The following is a 19,686-nucleotide window of genomic DNA, read 5'->3' on the forward strand; positions in this document are numbered from 1 at the left end:
ATGAACAGTGTGAAAAAGCAAAAAGATAGGACACTGAAAGATGAACTCCCCAGGTCAGTAGGTGCCCAATATGCTACTGGAGATCAGTGGAGAAATAACTCCAGAAAGAATGAAGAGACGGAGCCAAAGCAAAAACAACACCCAGTTGTGGATGTGACTGGGGATAGAAGCAAAGTCCGATGCTGTAAAGAGCAATATTGCATAGGAACCTGGAATGTTAGGTCTATGAATCAACGCAAATTGGAAGTGGTCAAGCAAGAGATGGCAAGACTGAATGTTGACATTTTAGGAATAAGCGAACTAAAACGGACTTGGATGGGTGAATATAACTCAGATGATCATTATATCTACTACTGTGGGCAAGAATCCCTTAGAAGAAATGGAGTAGCCATCATAGTCAACAAAAGAGTCTGAAATGCAGTACTTGGATGCAATCTAAAAAACGAAAGAATGATCTCTGTTTGGTTCCAAGGTAAACCATTCAATATTCATGGTAATCCAAGTCTATGCCCTGATCAGTAATGCTGAAGAAGCTGAAGTTGAAGGGTTCTATGAAGACCTACAAGACCTTCTAGAACTAACACCCAAAAAAGATGTCCTTTTCATTATAGGGGACTGGAATGCAAAAGTAGGAAGTCAAGAAACACCTGGAGTAACAGGCAAATTTGGCCTTGGAGTACAGAATGAAGCAGGGCAAAGGCTAATAGAGTTTTGCCAAGAAAACACACTGGTCATAGCAAACACCCTCTTCCAACAACACAAGAGAAGACTCTACACATGGACATCACCAGATGGTTATACCAAAATCAGATTGATTATATTCTTTGCAGCCAAACATGGAGAAGCTCTATACAGTCAGCAAAAACAAGACCAGGAGCTGACTGTGGCTCAGATCATGAACTCCTTATTGCCAAATTCAGACTGAAATTGAAGAAAGTAGGGAAAACCACTAGACCATTCAGGTATGACCTAAATCAAATCACTTATGATTATACAGTGGAAATGAGAAATAGATTCAAAGGATTAGATCTGATAGAGTGCTTGATGAACTATGGACAGAGGTTTGTGACATTGTACAGGAGGCAGTGATCAAGACCATCCCCAAGAAAATGAAATGCAAAATAAGCTAAATGGTTGTCTGAGGAGGCCTTACAAATAGCTGTGAAAAGAAGAGAAGCAAAAAGCAAAGGAAAAGGAAAGATATACCCATTTGAATGCAGAGTTCAAAGAATAGCAAGGAGAGATAAGAAAGTCTTCCTCAGTGATCAGCGCAAAGAAATAGAGGAAAACAACAGAATGGGAAAAACTAGAGATCTCTTCAAGAAAATTAGAGATACCAAGGGTTCAGGCAAAGATGGGTTCGATAAAGGACAGAAATGGTATGGACCTAACAGAAGCAGAAGATATTAAGAAGAGGTGGCAAGAGTACACAGAAGAACTATACAAAAAAGATCTTCACGACCCAGATAATCACAATGGTGTGATCACTCACCTAGAGCCAGATATCCTGGAATGTGAAGTCAAGTGGGCCTTAGGAAGCATCACTACGAACAAAGCTAGTAGAGGTGATGGAATTCCAGCTGAGCTATTTCAAATCCTAAAAGATGATGCTGTGAAAGTGCTGCCCTCAATATGCCAGCAAATTTGGAAAACTCAGCAGTGGCCACAGGACTGGAAAAGGTTAGTTTTCATTCTAATCCCAAAGAAAGGCAATGCCAAAGAATGCTCAAAGTTATCACACAATTGCACTCATCTCACATGCTAGGAAAGTAATGCTCAAAATTCTCCAAGCCAGGCTACAACAGTTCATGAATTATGAACTTCCAGATGTTCAAGCTGGTTTTAGAAAAGGCAGAGGAACCAGAGATCAAATTGCCATTGGATCACAAAAAAAGCAACAGAGTTCCTAAAAAAACATCTATTTCTGCTTTATTGACTATGCCAAAGCCTTTGACTGTGTGGATCACCACAAACTATGGAAAATTCTTAAAGAGATGGGAATACCAGACCACCTGACCTGCCTATTGAGAAGTCTATATGCAGGCCAGGAAGCAACAGTTAGAACTGGACATGGAACAACAGGCTGGTTCCAAATTGGGAAAGGAGTAGATCAAGGCTGTATATTGTCACTGTGCTTATTTAACTTATATGCAGAGTACATCATGAGAAATGCTGGGTTGGATGAAGCACAAGCTGGAATCAAGACTGCAGGGAGACAATGTTAATTGCAGCACTGTTTACAATAGCCAGGATATGGAAGCAACCTAGATGTCCATCAGCAGACGAATGGATAAGAATGCTGTGGTATATATACACAATGGAATATTACTCAGCTATTAAAAAGAATGCATTTGAATCAGTTCTAATGAGATGGATGAAACTAGAGCCTATTATACAGAGCGAAGTAAGTCAGAAAGAAAAACACCAATACAGTATATTAACACATACATATGGAATTTAGAAAGATGATAATGATGACCCTATATGCCAGACAGCAAAAGAGACACAGATGTAAAGAACAGACTTTTGGACTCTATGAGAGCAGGCGAGGGTGGGATTATTTGAGAGAAAAGCATTGAAACATGTATATTATGTGAAATAGATTGCCAGTCCAGGTTTAATGCATGAGACAGGGTGCTCAGGGCTGGTGCAGTGGGATGACCCTGAGGGATGGGATGGGGAGGGAGGTTCAGGATGGGGAACACATGTACACCCATGGCTGATTCATGTGAATGTATGGCAAAAACCACCACAATATTGTAAAGTAATTAGTCTCCAATTAAAATAAATAAATTAAAAAAAAGATTGCTGGGAGAAATATCAATAACCTCAGATATGCAGATGATACCACCCGTATGGCAGAAAGGGAAGAAGAACTAAACAGTCTCTTGATGAAAGTGAAAGAGGAGAGTGAAAAGGTTGGCTTAAAACTCAACATTCAGAAAATTAAGATCACAGCATCCAGTCCCATCACTTCATGGCAAGTAAATGACGAAGCAATAGAAAAAGTGACAGACTTTATATTTTTGGGCTCCAAAATCACTGCAGATGGTGACTGCAGCCATGAAATTAAAAGACGCTTACTCCTTGGAAGGAAAGTTATGACCAACCTAGACAGCATGTTAAAAAGCAGAGACATTACTTTGTCAACAAAGTCCGTCTAGTCAAGGCTATTGTTTTTCCAGTGGTCATGTATGGATGTGAGAGTTGGACTATAAAGAAAGCTGAGCACCGAAGAATTGATGCTTTTGAACTGTGGTGTTGGAGAAGACTCTTGAGAGTCCCTTGGACTGCAAGGAGATCCAACCAGTCCATCCTAAAGGAAATCAGTCCTGAATATTCATTGGAAGGACTGATATTGAAGCTGAAACTCCAATACTTTGGCCACCTGATGCAAAGAGCTAACTCATTTGAAAAGACCCTGATGCTGGGAAAGATTGAAGGTAGCAGGGGAAGGGGCTGACAGAGGATGAGATGGTTGGATGGCCTCACTGACTAAATGGACATGAGTTTGTGTAAACTCTGGGAGTTGGTGATGGACAGGGAGGCCTGGCGTGCTGCAGTCCATGGGGTCGCAAAGAGTCGGACACGAATGAGTGACTGAACTGAAGCTCAAGCCTCCTCTCCTGTAATGCACCTCACTGTGTGCGTAGGAGTCATCTGGTCCTCTTTGCCTTTCCCCGTGGGAGCTGGGGCTTGGGGACCTGGCACAAATGATGATCCTCTGGCTACTGCTCTCGTTGTGAGAAAGAAACTGCTGCATCTCTGAGCCAGAGGCTCCTGTCCTTATCCAGCATCCATGAAGCTGGCTGGGTAACTTGTTAGTTTGCAACCACGGTAAAAGTCTCAGATGTTTCACAGTTTTTGAGGACATTTTCTTACCACATTAGTCCAGAGACCACAGCAAGGGGGGAAGACTTCTTTCAAAAGATTCAGAACATATAATCACACTGCCACTCTTGCCAAGGCAAAGGCAAGTAATTCTAGATTTGTGAGGAGCCCATTGGATTCCCTAATATGACCCATAATATACATAATTTCAAGATGAAGCACTATAAAGAGCTTCCCTTGTGTGACCACTGTTTGAAACTTGTACCGAAATTAACATTAGGTGCCTGAAAGTGATGTAGATTTTTTCATTTGTATTTGGCCTGTCAATAAATAGGTACTCTATGTTTTAAAACTATATATTTTCCCCATGGGAATCACTAAAGCTATTTTTATTGTGAACGAAAAAAAGATGTCATCCTGTAAACATTTTTCTCTCTCCAGAAATGGACCTCATGCAAATAAAGCTGCCTACCACAGTTCTAGATGCTGACCTGCAGACAGTAATTAGGCAGTGAGCCATTCACTTGTTTTTATCACTTTGAAATCACTTGCTACTGACAACAGCTTGTATGAATTCAGACAAGGTATCTCTATATGAGACTAAAAAATGAAAGTCCAAAGTGATGGCGTGAGGAGAAAAACACTGACATTCTGACACCTGAGAAATAACCTCAGCCTTCAAAAGCGTAGGGCTAATCTTGGAAATTCTGATGAGCTACAGTCACTCACATAGACAGCAAAATATAAGAATTTGATAGAATGAATTATTATTGAGGATCAACGGAAAATCTTCCCCAGAGCTTCCTAGCACACGTAAATAAATACCGACTTCACTGAAGATACCTTCAGAAATTCTACCTAAGAAAATGGATATACCTGAATACTGGAATATGTTAGGTACTCAGTAGGCAGTGTTACTAATATTAAGGAGACTCCATAATGGAGACCTGGGTGTACTGAGGTCCAGAATCAAAGACAAATGCATTAAAAACTGTATGTTGATCCATCAGGCAGACTCCAAACACTGCAGCTGCAAGATAATCTATACCTCATCGTTGGCACAGTCCATACAGATTCTAGGTAGAGTCATTTCACCATGTGACTGGGTCTTCTATCACCTACAAAAACATTCATTCTTCCCCTAGAAACTATTCTGTGCCTTTAAATGTTGTGAAGACGAAAAATCTCACGTGTTTTTAGTACTTGATTGAGGAATACTATAGGAGAAATCTCCAAGGAGGGAGAATGAATCCGCAAAATGATTGTGCAGCTGTAAAAACAGTAGAGAGTAATACAGGATATTAAATAAGATAATCAAGACCCACATAGCCTGTGGGAAAGGAATGAAAATTCTGGTGAGAAGAGAGTGAACCTATTTGAAAGAGCAATGTAGAGAAATTGTGAGAAGCATGTGCTTTGGAGTCCGACAGATCCAGCTTTGAATCCCAGCTCTGCTACCTCCTGACCAAACAAGTTCTGAGGACAGCAACAGTCACTGTCATCTTTCCAGCCACTTCTTGCACCTCCTGTGTCTATTAGTGGCTCCACAATTGGACACTCACTAAATGTTCCCTGAGATGAATGCTATTTCAGACAGCGCTAAAATGAATATCATAGTGAGGAAAGACTGGTTCCAAATTGATAAGAGTACATCAAGGCTGTATATTGTCACCTTGCTTATTAAACTTATATGCAGAGAACATCATGCGAAATGCCAGGCTGGATGAAGCACAAGCTGGAATCAAGGTTGCTGGGAGAAATATCAATAACCTCAGATATGCAGATGACACCACCCTCAGGGCAGAAAGTGAAGAGGAACTAAAGAGCCTCTTGATGAAAGTAAAAGAGGAGAGTGAAAAAGCTGGCTTAAAACTCAACATTAAAAAAACTAAGATCTTAATATCCAGTCCCATCACTTCATGGCAAATAGATGGGGAAACAATGGAAACAGTGACAGACTTTTTTTGGCAGGGGGGCTCCAAAATCACTGCACATGGTGACTGCAGCCTTGAAATTAAAAGATGCTTGCTCCCTGGAAGAAAAGCTATGACCGACATAGACAGCATATTAAAAAGCAGAGACATTACTTTGCTGACAAAGGTCCATCTAGTCAAGGCTATGGTTTTTCCAGTAGTCATGTATGGATGTGAGATTTGGACCATAAAGAAAACTGAGTGCCAAAGAATTGATACTTTTGAGCTGTAGTGTTGGAGAAGACTCTTGAGAGTCCCTTGGATAGCAAGATCAAACCAGTCAGTCCTAAAGGAAATCAACCCTGAATATTCATTGAAAGGACTGATGCTGAAGCTCCAATACTTTGGCCACCTGTTGGGAAGAATTGACTCATTGGAAAAGACCCTGATGCTGGGCAAGATTGATGCTGGGAGGGGAAGGGGCTGATAGAGGATGAGATGGTTGGATGGCATCACTGACTCGATGGACATGAGTTTGAGCAAGCTCCAGCAGTTGGTGACGGACAGGGAAGAGTTCATGGGGTCACAAGGAGTTGGACATGACTGAGCGACTGAATTGAAGTGAGGAAAGAAGGGGAGAAACAGAGAAGGTAGAAAAGGTTGCAGTTTTGGACAACATCCAATGAAGCATATAACTAGTCAAGGTAATGAAATTGTGGTACAGGAGACACTAATGCTGAGAAACTCTGGGATGAATCAATAAAGAAAGTACGTAGGTAAAAATGGAAAAATAAAAGTGGTAACAGCCATGTGAGGACATATGAGCAATTACTTTAGGGGGGTAAAGAAAGTAAGTACAATCATAGAGATTCTTGGGAAACTTTCTGAATTAGCAACAAACATCCAACATGCTGATTATTGGGCTTCCCTGGTGGCTCAGATAGTAAAGAATCTGCTTGCAATGCAGGAAACCCGGGTTCAATCCCTAGGTCAGGTAGATCCCCTGGAGAAGAGAATGGCAACTACCGCTCCAGTATTCTTGCCTGGAGAACCCTGTCCATGGGGTTGCAAAGAGTCAGATACAGCTGAAGGACTGAGCACATCCGTAAGGTATGGAATTCAATAATGTGCTGATAAATTTTAAAGTGACACTCTCAAATACTACCCAAATGATGCCCCAATACTATTAAAGACCTACTCAGTACTCACTTGGGGCCATGATATTTAACCTAGTTCACAAATGTAGATGAAGAATCAAGATGGATCTATTTACAGTCCCATCATTAATACTTTCCAGTAAAACTTTTCTCTTTCCTTACCTTCCTCTTACCTCTGCTCTCTTTCTCTCTCTCTCTTACACATATACACACACAATTATTTTTATTTACTTTTTAGTTTTTATTCACTTCTTTGGGTTAAAATAACATGAAAAAACCACTACAATATTGTAAAGTAACTAGCCTCCAACTAATAAAAATAAATGGAAAAAAAAGACATCCTAAGGATATTACTAAATATCCTTTCAAAAAAAAATAGTTAAAAAAATAACATGAAACTTCCTGGCACTTAAAAACAAGTTTAAGAAAAACTCACTATCCATTTGGCACTTAGAAACATGTTGTAGAAAGAGTACTGCACTGCAGCAAGGAACAACATCCTAACATTTGCTCACGTGTCTTCACTTGGTAGTCTGAAGAATGGAAAAGTATCTTAGGGAAAACTAAAACACTAATAGGCCATAGTTATAAAAAATTCACAGTGCCCCACTCACTTAGATAAGACCAAAATGTCCTTCATGATCTGGGGTAGATGAGCAAAGTCCCTGCTTGGCAGACTTCATGGCTCCTGCATTGTAGGTGGATTCTTTACCATAGAGCCATTGGGTAAGCCCATGGCGGACTTCATGCATAGCTTATAACTAGCTAGAAATGCTGTCCTAACAGAGCTCTGGAAGAGCTGATTTTCAAAGAGGTCTCTCACCACAACTTAACCTCAATCAGGACCAACTGGCCGGGTCTCACATTTGATCACAGCCGGAAGGTGAAGGTGCTGCTGCAGAATCTCATTAATGCTGTAGTTTTCAAGGAGCTTAGGCTTGGGGGCATTCTGTGGTTTTGTTAACAGGAATAGGGTTCTGCAATCCACCCAGCTCTCACTTCCCCTCACCACCCATAAATGACCCAGCCCCTTGATGGTGCATACAGGTTATAGCTGGATCACACCTGGGCAATGATTCCCCACCCCCACCATTTGGTATACATTACTTAGAGCTGGCAATCATAAAACAGCAACAAGGCAGAGTTTACATACGCTTTCTGCTCTAGTTTATGCATTCCCTGGGGAAGACAGACTTCACGCTCTCATAACCAGCTGGGAGCTGGGAGCAATCAGGCCCTTAATGGCCAAAACAGAAAGGGACTGACTGAATCACTGAGCACCTCTTGACAGCCAAGGCTTTTCTTCCTGAATGATAATGGCATGAAATGTACTCCCTCTGTGTGTGCACACACACAGACGGGCCCACGTGCACCTAACACACAGCAGGTTTGGCACCTCCAAATAGCTATTCAATTTAAGTTCATGATGTCTTTGCAGAATCCTAATGGAGCTTTTTGAGTGAAAATCTGGGAGGGTCTTATGGGAGACAGATCAGTATAGTGGAAAGAGTGCTTGACTGTAGCAGCAGCAGACCTTGGACTCCACTTCTGGCTCTTCCACTAACTATATAACTGTGGGCAAGCCTCTCTGAACTTTATTTTTTCATTTGTAAATCAAAGGGACTGGACTAGATAATCTCTTTCAGGCCTTCTAACATTCACATTATAGTGAGATGTTCACTGTGCTGAAAATTATTCAGTTACATGTCCGTCTGTCAACAAAGCTAAACTGACCTTTTAAAGACTTAAGAACTATGTCTGGGGCAACTGAGTACCCAGCACCTGGCAAAGTGCCATGAACAGAGCAGATGCTCAAGAAATGTTCACTAAATAAGCTTTCATGTCTAGAGCCTGATCAAAATAGTGGACTCAATCTACTACCAGCTCCCCACCCTATTTTTCTGTGTTGAAAATAACCAGAGGAGAAAACATGTTTTCAAAATGTTGCTGTCAAAGTGACCAATATCAGTTGTCAAAATGTTGCTGTCAAGTGACCAATATCAGAGGAAAACTTTAAACACTCACATACTCTGTCTTTAATGTTATCTTCTTATTTTTCCTCTTATTGAAGACATTGCCACACCCCTGGCACTCTTGCTTTGTGTCGGACACACAGAGGGCCCTCAAGGAACATCAGGTGAAATGAACATATGAATGCACCGGCTTTTCATTTTTCTAGTTCTCTGAGATTTACTTTTGTTTAAGGCCCAAGAATCTGGCCTCGAATTATAAAGCAATCAGAGGAATAATTAACCACTGAAGAACACTATCGTTAGGACATTTCTGTTCATTTTACTATAAAATATTTTCTCAGCAAATGTGTTTTAAATGGCTAACATTCTGAATGGGACAATTAGAGCAGCTCCGTGAGTAGCCATCCTGTGGGTTGCATCATTTTTTGTTCTCCTTTCTAGTTTAATTCACCAAAGAAACCAATTACCCCTATCATTTTGTACTTGCAGAGCTTAAAGACAGGGCTAAATGGCCCAATCTGCCCTCCACATTCTGGGTAAGCGATGGTTCAGACTACACAGCAGTTGCACTGTATAGAAGGTAAGAGCATAAATCAAGCGAGGCAACAAGCCAGGGTTGGAATCCCAGTTTCCCTACTGCCATTTAACTAGCTTTGATGTCTGGGCAAGGTATTTAGGCTCTCTGAAGTGAAGTGAAAGTCGCTCAGTCGTGTCTGACTCTTTGTGCCCCGTGAACTATACAGTCCATGGAATTCTCCAGGCCAGAATACTGGAGTGGGTAGCCTTTCCCTTCTCCAGGGAATCTTCCCAACCCAGGGATCAAACCCAGGTCCCCCACACTGCCGGCAGATTCTTTCCCAGCTGAGCCATTAAGCTTCATCTTGCTGTCGTGTCTGACTCTTTGCAACCCCATGGACTGCAGCACGCCAGGCCTCCTTGAACCTCACCATCTCCCGGAGTTTGCCCTAGTTCATATTCATTGCATCAGTGATGCTGTCCAGCCATCTCATCCTCTGATACCCTCTTCTCCTTCTGCCCTTAATCTTTCCCAGCATCAGGGACTTTTCCAATGAGTCACCTGTGAGTGTCAGATAACCACAATATTGGAGTTTCAGCTTCAGCATCAGTCCTTCCAGTGAATATTCAGGGCTGATCTCTCTTAAGATTGACTGGTTTGAACTCCTTGCTGTTCAAGGGACTTTCAGGAGTCTTCTCCAGTACCACAGTTTGAAGGCATCAATTCTTTAGCATTCTGCCTTCTTTACAGTCCAGCTCTCACAACCGTTCGTGATCACTGGAAAGATCGTAGCCTTTACTATATGAACCTTTGTCAGCAGAGTAATGTCTCTGCTTTTCAACACACTGTCTGGGTTTGTCATAGCTTTCCTGCCAAGAAGCAATCATCTTCTGATTTCATGGCTGCATTCACTGTCCACAGTGATTTTGGAGCCCAAGAAGAGGAAATCTGTCACTGCTTCCACCTTTTCCCCTTCTATTTGTCATGCAGTAATGGGGCCAGATGCCATGACCTTAGTTACTTTTAATATTTACTCTTAAGCCGGCTCTGAAGCTGGCTTCATCTACTCCTGTGTAAAATGGGGATAATATTAGGATCTATCCCATGGATTATTGCAACATAATATTATGTAAACTGGTCAGCAGAGCACTTCAAATGTGGTAGGATCTCAACAAGGCTAGTGTATTAGATGATTCTGCCACCTCCTTCAACAAAGCTGGCAACATTCAGGAATCAGTCACTGTAACCTTAGTGAGATCTAACTGATAGCTCTTGGCTGTACTTTTCTGTATTGAAAAGTATGTGCTCCTGTGGTTCTGAATGTATGTATCCTAGCTTAGCAGGTACAATGTATCTAATAATCTCTGACTGAAACCAAGCAAGCTGCTCCCTCACAGAACTGTCCCACCCCAATACAAATACCATCAGGCTTACACTGGTATAAATCAAGGCTGCAAAAACAACTGTTGGAAAATATGAATGTTCTGCCTCATTCATTTGTAGCTTTAGTTAGTGGGTTCTAGCTGGGTTTCCTCCTTTTAAAGTCACTACTCAAAATGCAAATCAAAACTAACATCACAAATCAACTACTCAAAATAGTAATGTGACATATATGATGAAGAGCACAAGAGTGAAATCAGAATCAGAGAAGCTCGTGATAACCTAATTAAAAGGACACCTGATCAGTTTGTGAATCACGGCTCTTTCATTAACTATAGCTGGGTGCTATCGGTCAAGTTTGTTTCCCTGAGCTTCAGTTCCCTCATTTACAAAATGGAGATAATAGCTCATACCTCAGAGGGTTGTCAAGAATGTTGTGTTAACTAACAGCAGTGGTAATAATAACTAATAATTACTGAAGAACTGTAACCCATGTTACTCCCAATGAAGAAGATATTCTTTTTATCCTTATTTTATCAATCAGCAATATGAGGCTCATTCAGAGCCTCATAACCAAGGTCCGAAAACAAGAAAGTAGATGGAGCTAAAATGCAAAGCCAGGCTTTGGACTCCATAACCTGTGGATTTAATGCACTGCCCAGCTTTGTGAGAACATTCAGGCCCTCTATCATCCTGGCCCATATTTTTCTTAGTTCTCTCCATCAGCCCCTGCTACTGGCCATGCCACCACACCCCCAATAGAATCCAATTCCTTGGAAAGCTGTAGAATGGTACTCACTGTGGTGGTGAGCTTTCCTCCGTTCTTCTGGACATATTGGATGGAGTCATGGATGGTAGAAAAGAGACCAAGCAGTACATTCTCCATGTCATAGATTCTGTACATGCCATTCACCAGTTCTTCCAGAGACAGGATGTATTCTCTCCAGTACTTGTCGATCTCCACCACACCTGCCATACAGCCCTGCATGACCACATTGCAGTAGCCACCACATGGCTTAACCATCATCAGTCCCTGGCAGTAAGAGCAGTACCACATTCTGGTGAGCATTCGGCCACAGTCCTTACTGAACTTCAGGTGATCGGTTGTGTTGATCACTTCAATTCCAAGATTCAGGGCCTGCAGGAAGATCCTAGTGACTTGCAGTGACTTGGAAACCTGGGTCATAATAAGCTTGGGGAAATTGCCAAACACTTTCAGGTCACGCCTTGCCCCTCGGAGGCACTCATTGATGTCTAAGGTGGACTCTGGAAGGCCTGGGTTCATTAGCTGGGTATAGATGACTGGAAACAGGCTGTCAAACAATTCATTGACCATGTCGTCCACGTTGATGTCAGAACCCAGGATGTAGAGAGATACATCAGTGAAAAATTCACCCACAAAGTCAAAAGCTTGTGGGGTCAGGCTCGGATAGTTGTTCTTGAACATGGCGTTGGTGTAGTTCTTGGCGTGGCGAACAACAATTTCAAAGGCCTCTGTAAAATAAGAGATATAGAAATGCCCACAAATTAAAGCATGAAAATCCAGTATTTAATTGAATTTGAGATTTCTCTATTGCTGTGATGATTAAGGTCCCATTTGCCTTAAATAATTGACTCATGTTTACTTCTGGCATTGCCTCTACTCCTGCAATTGTTTGTTCCTATAAATCAATTTTCCTTTCTGAACATGAAGTCCAAACCTTGATGTGTACATAAATTCTTAAACACACAAATTATATTTCAAATGACAAAAGTCAGGATTCAGTTAACATTCTGGCCTCTCATAAAAATATCGATTAAAAATTGGCTAAATGAGAAGTTCTTTTTCTCTCATTGATTTATTCAGTTAAAAAGAAATTGTATTTCAAGACATTTCATTTTTAGACAAAGATAAATATTTGACAACAAACCATATACTATATAAACTGACATAACGATTTAAGCCTGTTCATCTCTGGAGGAAAGGCAAGTTCTTAGCCAAGAATAAAAGCTATCACCAATTTAATCATTTTGGTAGATAACTTTAAACGGAGCTATCTGACAGATTGCCAGACCCGAAAATGGAATTTATCCCCTAAACGGGTATGAGGATGAAAAAAACAAGGCATGTACTTATCTATACATTTGATACTGAAAATAACACCTCTCCTATTTGCAAGCTGAACATCTGGAAGGATAATAGCTAAGCTTCCTTGGTAAGTTCAGCTTCCACATGGCTTGGAAGCCTTATCCACTCTACAGAGACTATGGGTTCAGGATTACATCTGCTGCCCCTAACCCTTGGCATAAGGCCTGATTAGTGTCACTGGTTTGAGAGAGAAAGTAATAATGTCACCATCCCATTTTCTCCAAACTGAAGCCCTCTAGACACAATTTATCTCAAATAATCAGAGTTCTGCATTTCTTATGAGAGAAAGGAAAACAACAATAATATATTTTTCAAGAAATAAGACATAGTTTAAAAACAAAAATAATCAACTTTCCCAAGACTTTTAAAATTAACTTAGCACTTTCTTTCATTTCCTTCCAAAGAACAGAGGTCCACAACAGATGTACCCCCAAATGATGCCATTTCAGCCTTGAAAAATCAAATTATTACCATTTTCAGACTACCTAGAGAGACTGCATTCCATCTGCTCCTTGGGATCACTTAGCCAAACATCTCAGTCATCTGTGGCAGAAGTGAGCTCTAGGTTGTACCACCACCATCTGCCCCAGATCCCTCACAAGGTAGAACATGCACACTAGATTCTTCCCTTGGGTTTATGACCATACGCAGCAATGTTGAGCAGATGCCAAAGCAATTGTACTGGGTTTCCAAGCCCACTTGAGAAACTTAATCTTCATTTTCATCAATTGCTAAGTGTTCATTTGTGACTTTTGTTGTTTAGAATATTAAGAACTTCTTGGAAAGCTTGTCTATAACAGTCTTAACCTCATACACTGTTCTCAATCCTTGAATCTAAACATTGGATGAACTCAAGAGATTTTCTAATGCAATCCAAAGGACCAGTCAATTAATTCTTCAAAATCCTCAGAAATTTGAAGATTTAAAACTAGTCATTAATTTTAGCTACCAATCCTTTATTAATACTAGACTCTGTGCTAGGTACTAGGGGTATATGAGTGCTAGGTAGATGGAGATAAATAATACACTATCCTTGTCTTGAAAGTATAAGGCATGTGTGTGCATGCTAAGTTGCTTCAGTTATGTTCGACTGTTTGCAACCCCATGGACTTTAGCCCACCAGGCTCCTCTGTCCATGGGACTCTCCAGGCAAGAATACTGTAGTGGGTAGCCATTCCTACTCCAGGGGATCTTCCCGATCCGGGGATTGAACTCCGCATTGGCAGGCAGATTATTTACCATTAGCACCACCTGTTGTTGTTCAGTCACTCAGTCGTGTCTGACTCTTTGCAACCCCATGGAATGCAGCACACCAGGTTCCCCTGTCCATCACCAACTCCTGGAGCTTGCTCAAACTCATGTCCATTGAGTCAGAGATGCCATCCAACCATCTCATCCTCTGTCATCCCCTTCTCCTCCTGCCTTCAATCTTTCCCAGCACCAGGGTCTTTTCAAATGGGTCAATTCTTCCCAACGGGTGGCCAAAGTACTGGAGCTTCAGCTTCAGCATCAGTCCTTTCAATGAATATTCAGGGTTGATTTCCTTTAGGATTGACTGATTGGATCTCCTTGCTGTCCAAGGGACTCTCAAGAGTCTTCTCCAATGCCACAGTTCAAAAGCATCAATTCTTCAATGCTCAGCCTTCTTTATGGTCCAGCTTTCACACCTGTATATGACTACTGGTGGCTCAGTGCCACCTGGGAAGCCCTTAAATGCTATACCATATACCTTATAAGTGGGGCTTCCCTGGTAGGTCAGTGCCACCTGGGAAGCCCTTAAATGCTATACCATATACCTTATAAGTGGGGCTTCCCTGGTAGCTCAGTGGTAAAGAATCCGCCTGCAATGCAGGAGTCACAGGAGACAGGAAATGCAGCTTCGATCCCTGGGTTGGGAGGATCTCCTGAAGAAGGGGATGGCAACCCACTCAAGTATTCTTGCCTGGAGAATCCCATGGACAGAGCGCCTGGCAGGCTATAGTCCCTAGAGTCACAAAGAGTCAGACACGACTGGAGCAACTGAAAATGCATGCACAGTGTTTACAAAGCATTTCCAAGTATATTACAATATCCGCTTTTTACCATAATCTTCTGAGTTTGGTTTTGCAATCCCCACTTTATAGATGATGAAACTGAGGCAAGCAGAATTTAAGCACTTTCCCACAGTCATGCAAAGCAGAAGTAGTCAACTCAAACTACTGTCTCCCACTCTAGCTGCCCTCAGCCGTATGGCCAAACACACACGTTCTCAAAAATCTTTGAAAGTCAAGTTCAGTCTTAAGCTTGTTATATTTCTATCAGCTTCTCCTCTCCAAATGGAAAAAAGTACTGGGAGAAATTGCAGCTAAAGCCAATTGTACTTTCACCTCTGTCTTGGGGCTGCATAAGGTCAGAGAAGGAAGACGGCTGCTGAGATGCTACCCTGTGGATCTCAAGTCATCAAAGCTACCCTAAAATGAATTCTCTACAAGGCAAATTTCCTCTTTGGCACAGTGCAATTTATTCTCTAATGTGCAAGATATATGACAGTGAAATTCCATACACTATATGCCATAACTGTTTTAAGTTTCTGTTACTACCACTGCTGAATCAATAGGAAAAGAAAATTATAAAAGATCATGAACTCTTCTCCAGAAATAATAACAACAACACATATTGCAGGGGGAAAGGGCTAGGGGTTCATATTCAACCTCAAATTCATATGTGCTCCCTGCTCCAACTTTCACATCTCAGAATCCACTTAGCACATCTCTGGGTTCTACCCAACCCCCTTACTTCTATATCACAGGACAACAGCCCAAATCATAACTACTCAAGCAAAGACACCTTGGGGACTTATAGGAACCAACACTAGGTGAAAAGTGATGCTCAGCTTGAAGTTGGCAACTTGAGGTTTCCTGAAATGAAGCCAAGAGCTAGAATTACTGCAAAAAATGTCCAGCCCACTGATTTTTTTTGGTCAGATAATAATGTACACTTAACACTAGCAGAGGTTTTCCTCTGTCTCTTTCCTGGGAAGAAGTCAAGCATTATATCCAGGAAAAATTGGAACAATGTAAAATCAGAGAGATTCTGAAAAATTTGGCACCAAACAGAAAACATTCTATTTTTAACACTATATAGAAAGATAAATGATACAGATAAATACATCTAATAAATTAATACACATCCAAATATAGCAAGGTTTCTAGATTTACTAATGCCCCCATCACTACCCTGGTCACCGTTTTTGGACACACTTGACTGTTATCAACTTCCTTCTTAAATTATGTTGTCCAAAAGGGACACAACTCTCCAATGTGGTTTGATATATAACGTGTGCAATCAAACTATCACCTCTCTTTAAACAAATCAATAACTTCTCCCCTATTCCTACCCAGGACGTATATCCTATCACCAGAGCAAAATGACTATCCTTAGTACTTGGTGCAGATGTTTCTTTATTCAGACCCAGACCAAAAAAAAAAAAAAAAAAAAATGTGCTTTCAAGGGTCTTTTCAGTAGAAGACTGGACTTCTTTTTTTTTTTTAAAGGAGAGTATACTTGCAGTTTGGAGAGAGGAATAAATAAACCATTGAGTTCCCTTCAAGGCCTTAAGAATAAAGCAATCTTATACAGGCAAGTTACTTTTTTCAAGGTAGTTTTTCCAGCATTGTAAGAATGGCAAAGACTTCATAAGAACTTTTTAAATTCCTAGGATAAATGTTACACAATGGCTTGGACTCCAAACAGTCTTTGTTTTCAAACACAGGTACCTTAATGTAAAAAGAAAACTGACATTTATGAGATACCTGTAAAGTACATGCCAGGATCTATGATGAACCTGCTCACATATGTTCTCTTATTTAAATTTAACACAACCCTATGTATTTAGAACTATTTTTGACTGGTGAGGATATTGAGTTTCAGACAGATTAAGTGACTCAGACAAGATAATATCTCTAGATGAATACCATGGCTTAAATTTGAATGTAGTCATTCTTAACACCAATATCCCTGCCAATTCCACATGCTCCAGTCTTGAAAACTGGACATTGGGAGACTTCTGGTTTTGGCTACAACATGTAAAGAGCTTGGAAATTATAAATTGTCATTCCCATTCTCAACAAGATAATAATGAACAAACTGAAAATCAGTTATTCTTAGACTCCTCAGGGAACTGAGGTCACAGGGCAAACTGCTACCTTGAAATCTGTAAAGAGGTAAATACAGCAAAACACAGCTGAGATTTGCTAACCTGGAGCAGACACCACTGAAAGTCATAAACTACTCAGAACACTCACACAGTAATTCAGACAAATCGCTAGAGCCTGAATGGGAACTGACTTGAGAGTTAAAAACTCTTGGGTACCCAATTTTGTGGGTCTCCCACATTCCCATGGGATTTACCTCAAGAAAACACACAGAGTTCTCATGGTTAAGATCTAAGAAAAATCTTGTTTTTTTGGCAGAGGAAAAGCAATAATTTAGAAATATACCATGAGCATTCTCCATAACTAATGCCTGTTTTCCAAGGGACACAACTTTACCAGAGCCGAACAAACCTAGAGGAAGTGCACTTAAACAACTCCAGTCCCCTCTAGCCTTTCTGGAACACCTAAAGGGAGGGGAAAAAGGCTGAAAAAATTATGAGGGTTACAGTCCATGGACTTAAGGCCACTAAAAGACTGATTAATTGTAATATCATACATCACTTCAACTCCTCCCATACCTTACCATTAGAAAGACAGAGATTCTATTTAAGAAGGAGTTCTTAGAGAAACCCACCAAAAATAGGTGAAAAAAAAAAATAAAATAGACACCAGAGGAAACTAAAGTCTTTGGCATCTATGACTACAGCAAACAATAAATAGCCAAACTCCAAATCACATTAACATAAAACTTCACACTGAAAGTCTAATTACCTCAGTTCCTACTACCCTATATCATATCCTACTTTTAACAAACAATTATAAGCCATGCAAAAAAAAAAAAACAGTCTGAAGAGACAAAGCAATTATCATAACCACACTCAGATATGGCACAGATTTTGGAAATATCAGACACAAAATTTTAAATAACTAGCATTAATATGTTAACAGCTGTAACAGAATAAATGGACAACATACAAGAACATATGGATAATGTAAATACAGAGACAGAAATGCCAAGAAATATCAAAAGGAAATGCTAGCAATCAAAAACACAAACAGAAATGAAGTATGCCTTTCATGGGCTTATCAGTATACTGGAAACGACCAAGGAAAGAACCAGTGAGCTTAAAGAAACGGTGATAGAAACTTCCCAAATGAAAATATGGAGAGAAAAAACAAACAGGACACAAAAAGGAACATCCAAGAACTGTGGGACAAATTGAAAACTCTAAAATGTGTATAATTGCAATTCTAGAAAGAGAAGAAAGACAAAAGAGAGCAAAAGAAATATTTGAGGAAATGATACCAAAAATTTCACAAAATTCATAATAGATACCATTCACAGACCCATGAAACTCAGAGAGAATTACAAGCAGGTTGAATACCAAAGTACCTGCTCTAAGGCATACCATATTCAAATGGTAAAAAATCAAAGACAAAGAGAAAAATCTTCTAAGAAGCCAGAGGAAAAATAAATCTTACCTATAGAGGAATAGAATAAGAATTACGATGAACATCTCATCAGAAATCATGCAAGAAAGGAGTAAAAGGAAATATCTTGCATTGAAAGAAAAAACAACAACCTAGAATTCTCTTTCCAGAAAAATTACCATCAAAAAGGAAAACAAAAAAACTTTGTCAGACAAACAAGAATGGAAGTAATTTGTCATCAGTAAACATGGCTTGCAAAAAAATGTTAAAAATATGTTTTTCATGAAAAGTATATAAACCAGAAAATCAGATCTACATAAAGAAAGGAAGAGCATCAGAAAAGAAATTTATGGGGGAGGAGCCAAGATGGCGGAGGAGTAGGACGGGGAGACCACTTTCTCTCCTACAAATTCATCAAAAGAATAACTGAATGCAGAGCAGACCTCAAAAACAACTTCTGATCGCTAGCTGAGGTCATCAGGCGCCCAGAAAAGCAGCCCATTGTCTTCGAAAGGAGGTAGGACAAAATATAAAAGATAAAAAGTGAGACAAAAGAGCTAAGGACGGAGACCCATCCCGGGAAGGGAGTCTTAGGCGGCCTTGCTTGGGCTAGGGTCCGGGCCTGAGGGCCCTGAGGACAATCGGAGGGAGCTTCTGTGAGGTGCCAACTTGAACTGTGGGAGACCAAAAGAGAGAAAATTAACCGGCCGGAACACACTGCCGGCCGTTGGCAGAACAAAGGGACGGAGAAACTCCCAAGAAGAGGTCGCAGGCTGCGGACCCGCCCAGCCCCGCCGGAGGCAGGAGGCAGAGGGGAGGGGAAGGTCGCGGCGAGACACAGGGCGCAGGCAGCCGACCGGCGCGGGCGGGGACTGGGGCTGGGGACGCGGAGGGCGGAAGGCGCACGCACCCGACTGGCGCCGGCGGAAACTGAGACTGGGACCGCGGAAGGGAGTGAGTGCGCCACACCTGGGGAGAGTGCGCCCATCAAGCCCCTGGCTGCCTGGACCGCTCTGACGGGGAAGGCACAGAGAGCAGGCGCAGCTTTTCCTTCCGCGCTTTTGTGTAACACCCGAGGGCTGGAACCTAGCGCAGCGCGGGCCGCGCTCCATATGGAACAGCCGGGAGCCTGAGCAGCGCAGACGGAGAAAGCAGCGTCAGCCCCTTCCGGCAGCGCCAGCCCGCCCCCGCAGGGCCAGCCCCTCCCCGCAGCGTCAGCCCCG

General features: G+C 41.3%; 1 protein-coding gene across 1 annotated transcript in view; it reads right to left on the reverse strand.

Moving 5' to 3' along the window:
• Positions 1 to 19,686, reverse strand: part of GPC3 (glypican 3) — a 449,637-nt gene that overhangs the window by 200,963 nt on the left and 228,988 nt on the right. The window contains exon 3 of the mRNA XM_043897216.1: positions 11,571 to 12,265. Coding sequence (XP_043753151.1) covers positions 11,571 to 12,265 — 695 coding nt within the window. The remainder of the gene's footprint in view (positions 1 to 11,570; positions 12,266 to 19,686) is intronic.

This window comes from Cervus elaphus, chromosome X (assembly GCF_910594005.1).
Source record: "Cervus elaphus chromosome X, mCerEla1.1, whole genome shotgun sequence".
NCBI classification, from domain to species: Eukaryota; Metazoa; Chordata; class Mammalia; order Artiodactyla; family Cervidae; genus Cervus; species Cervus elaphus.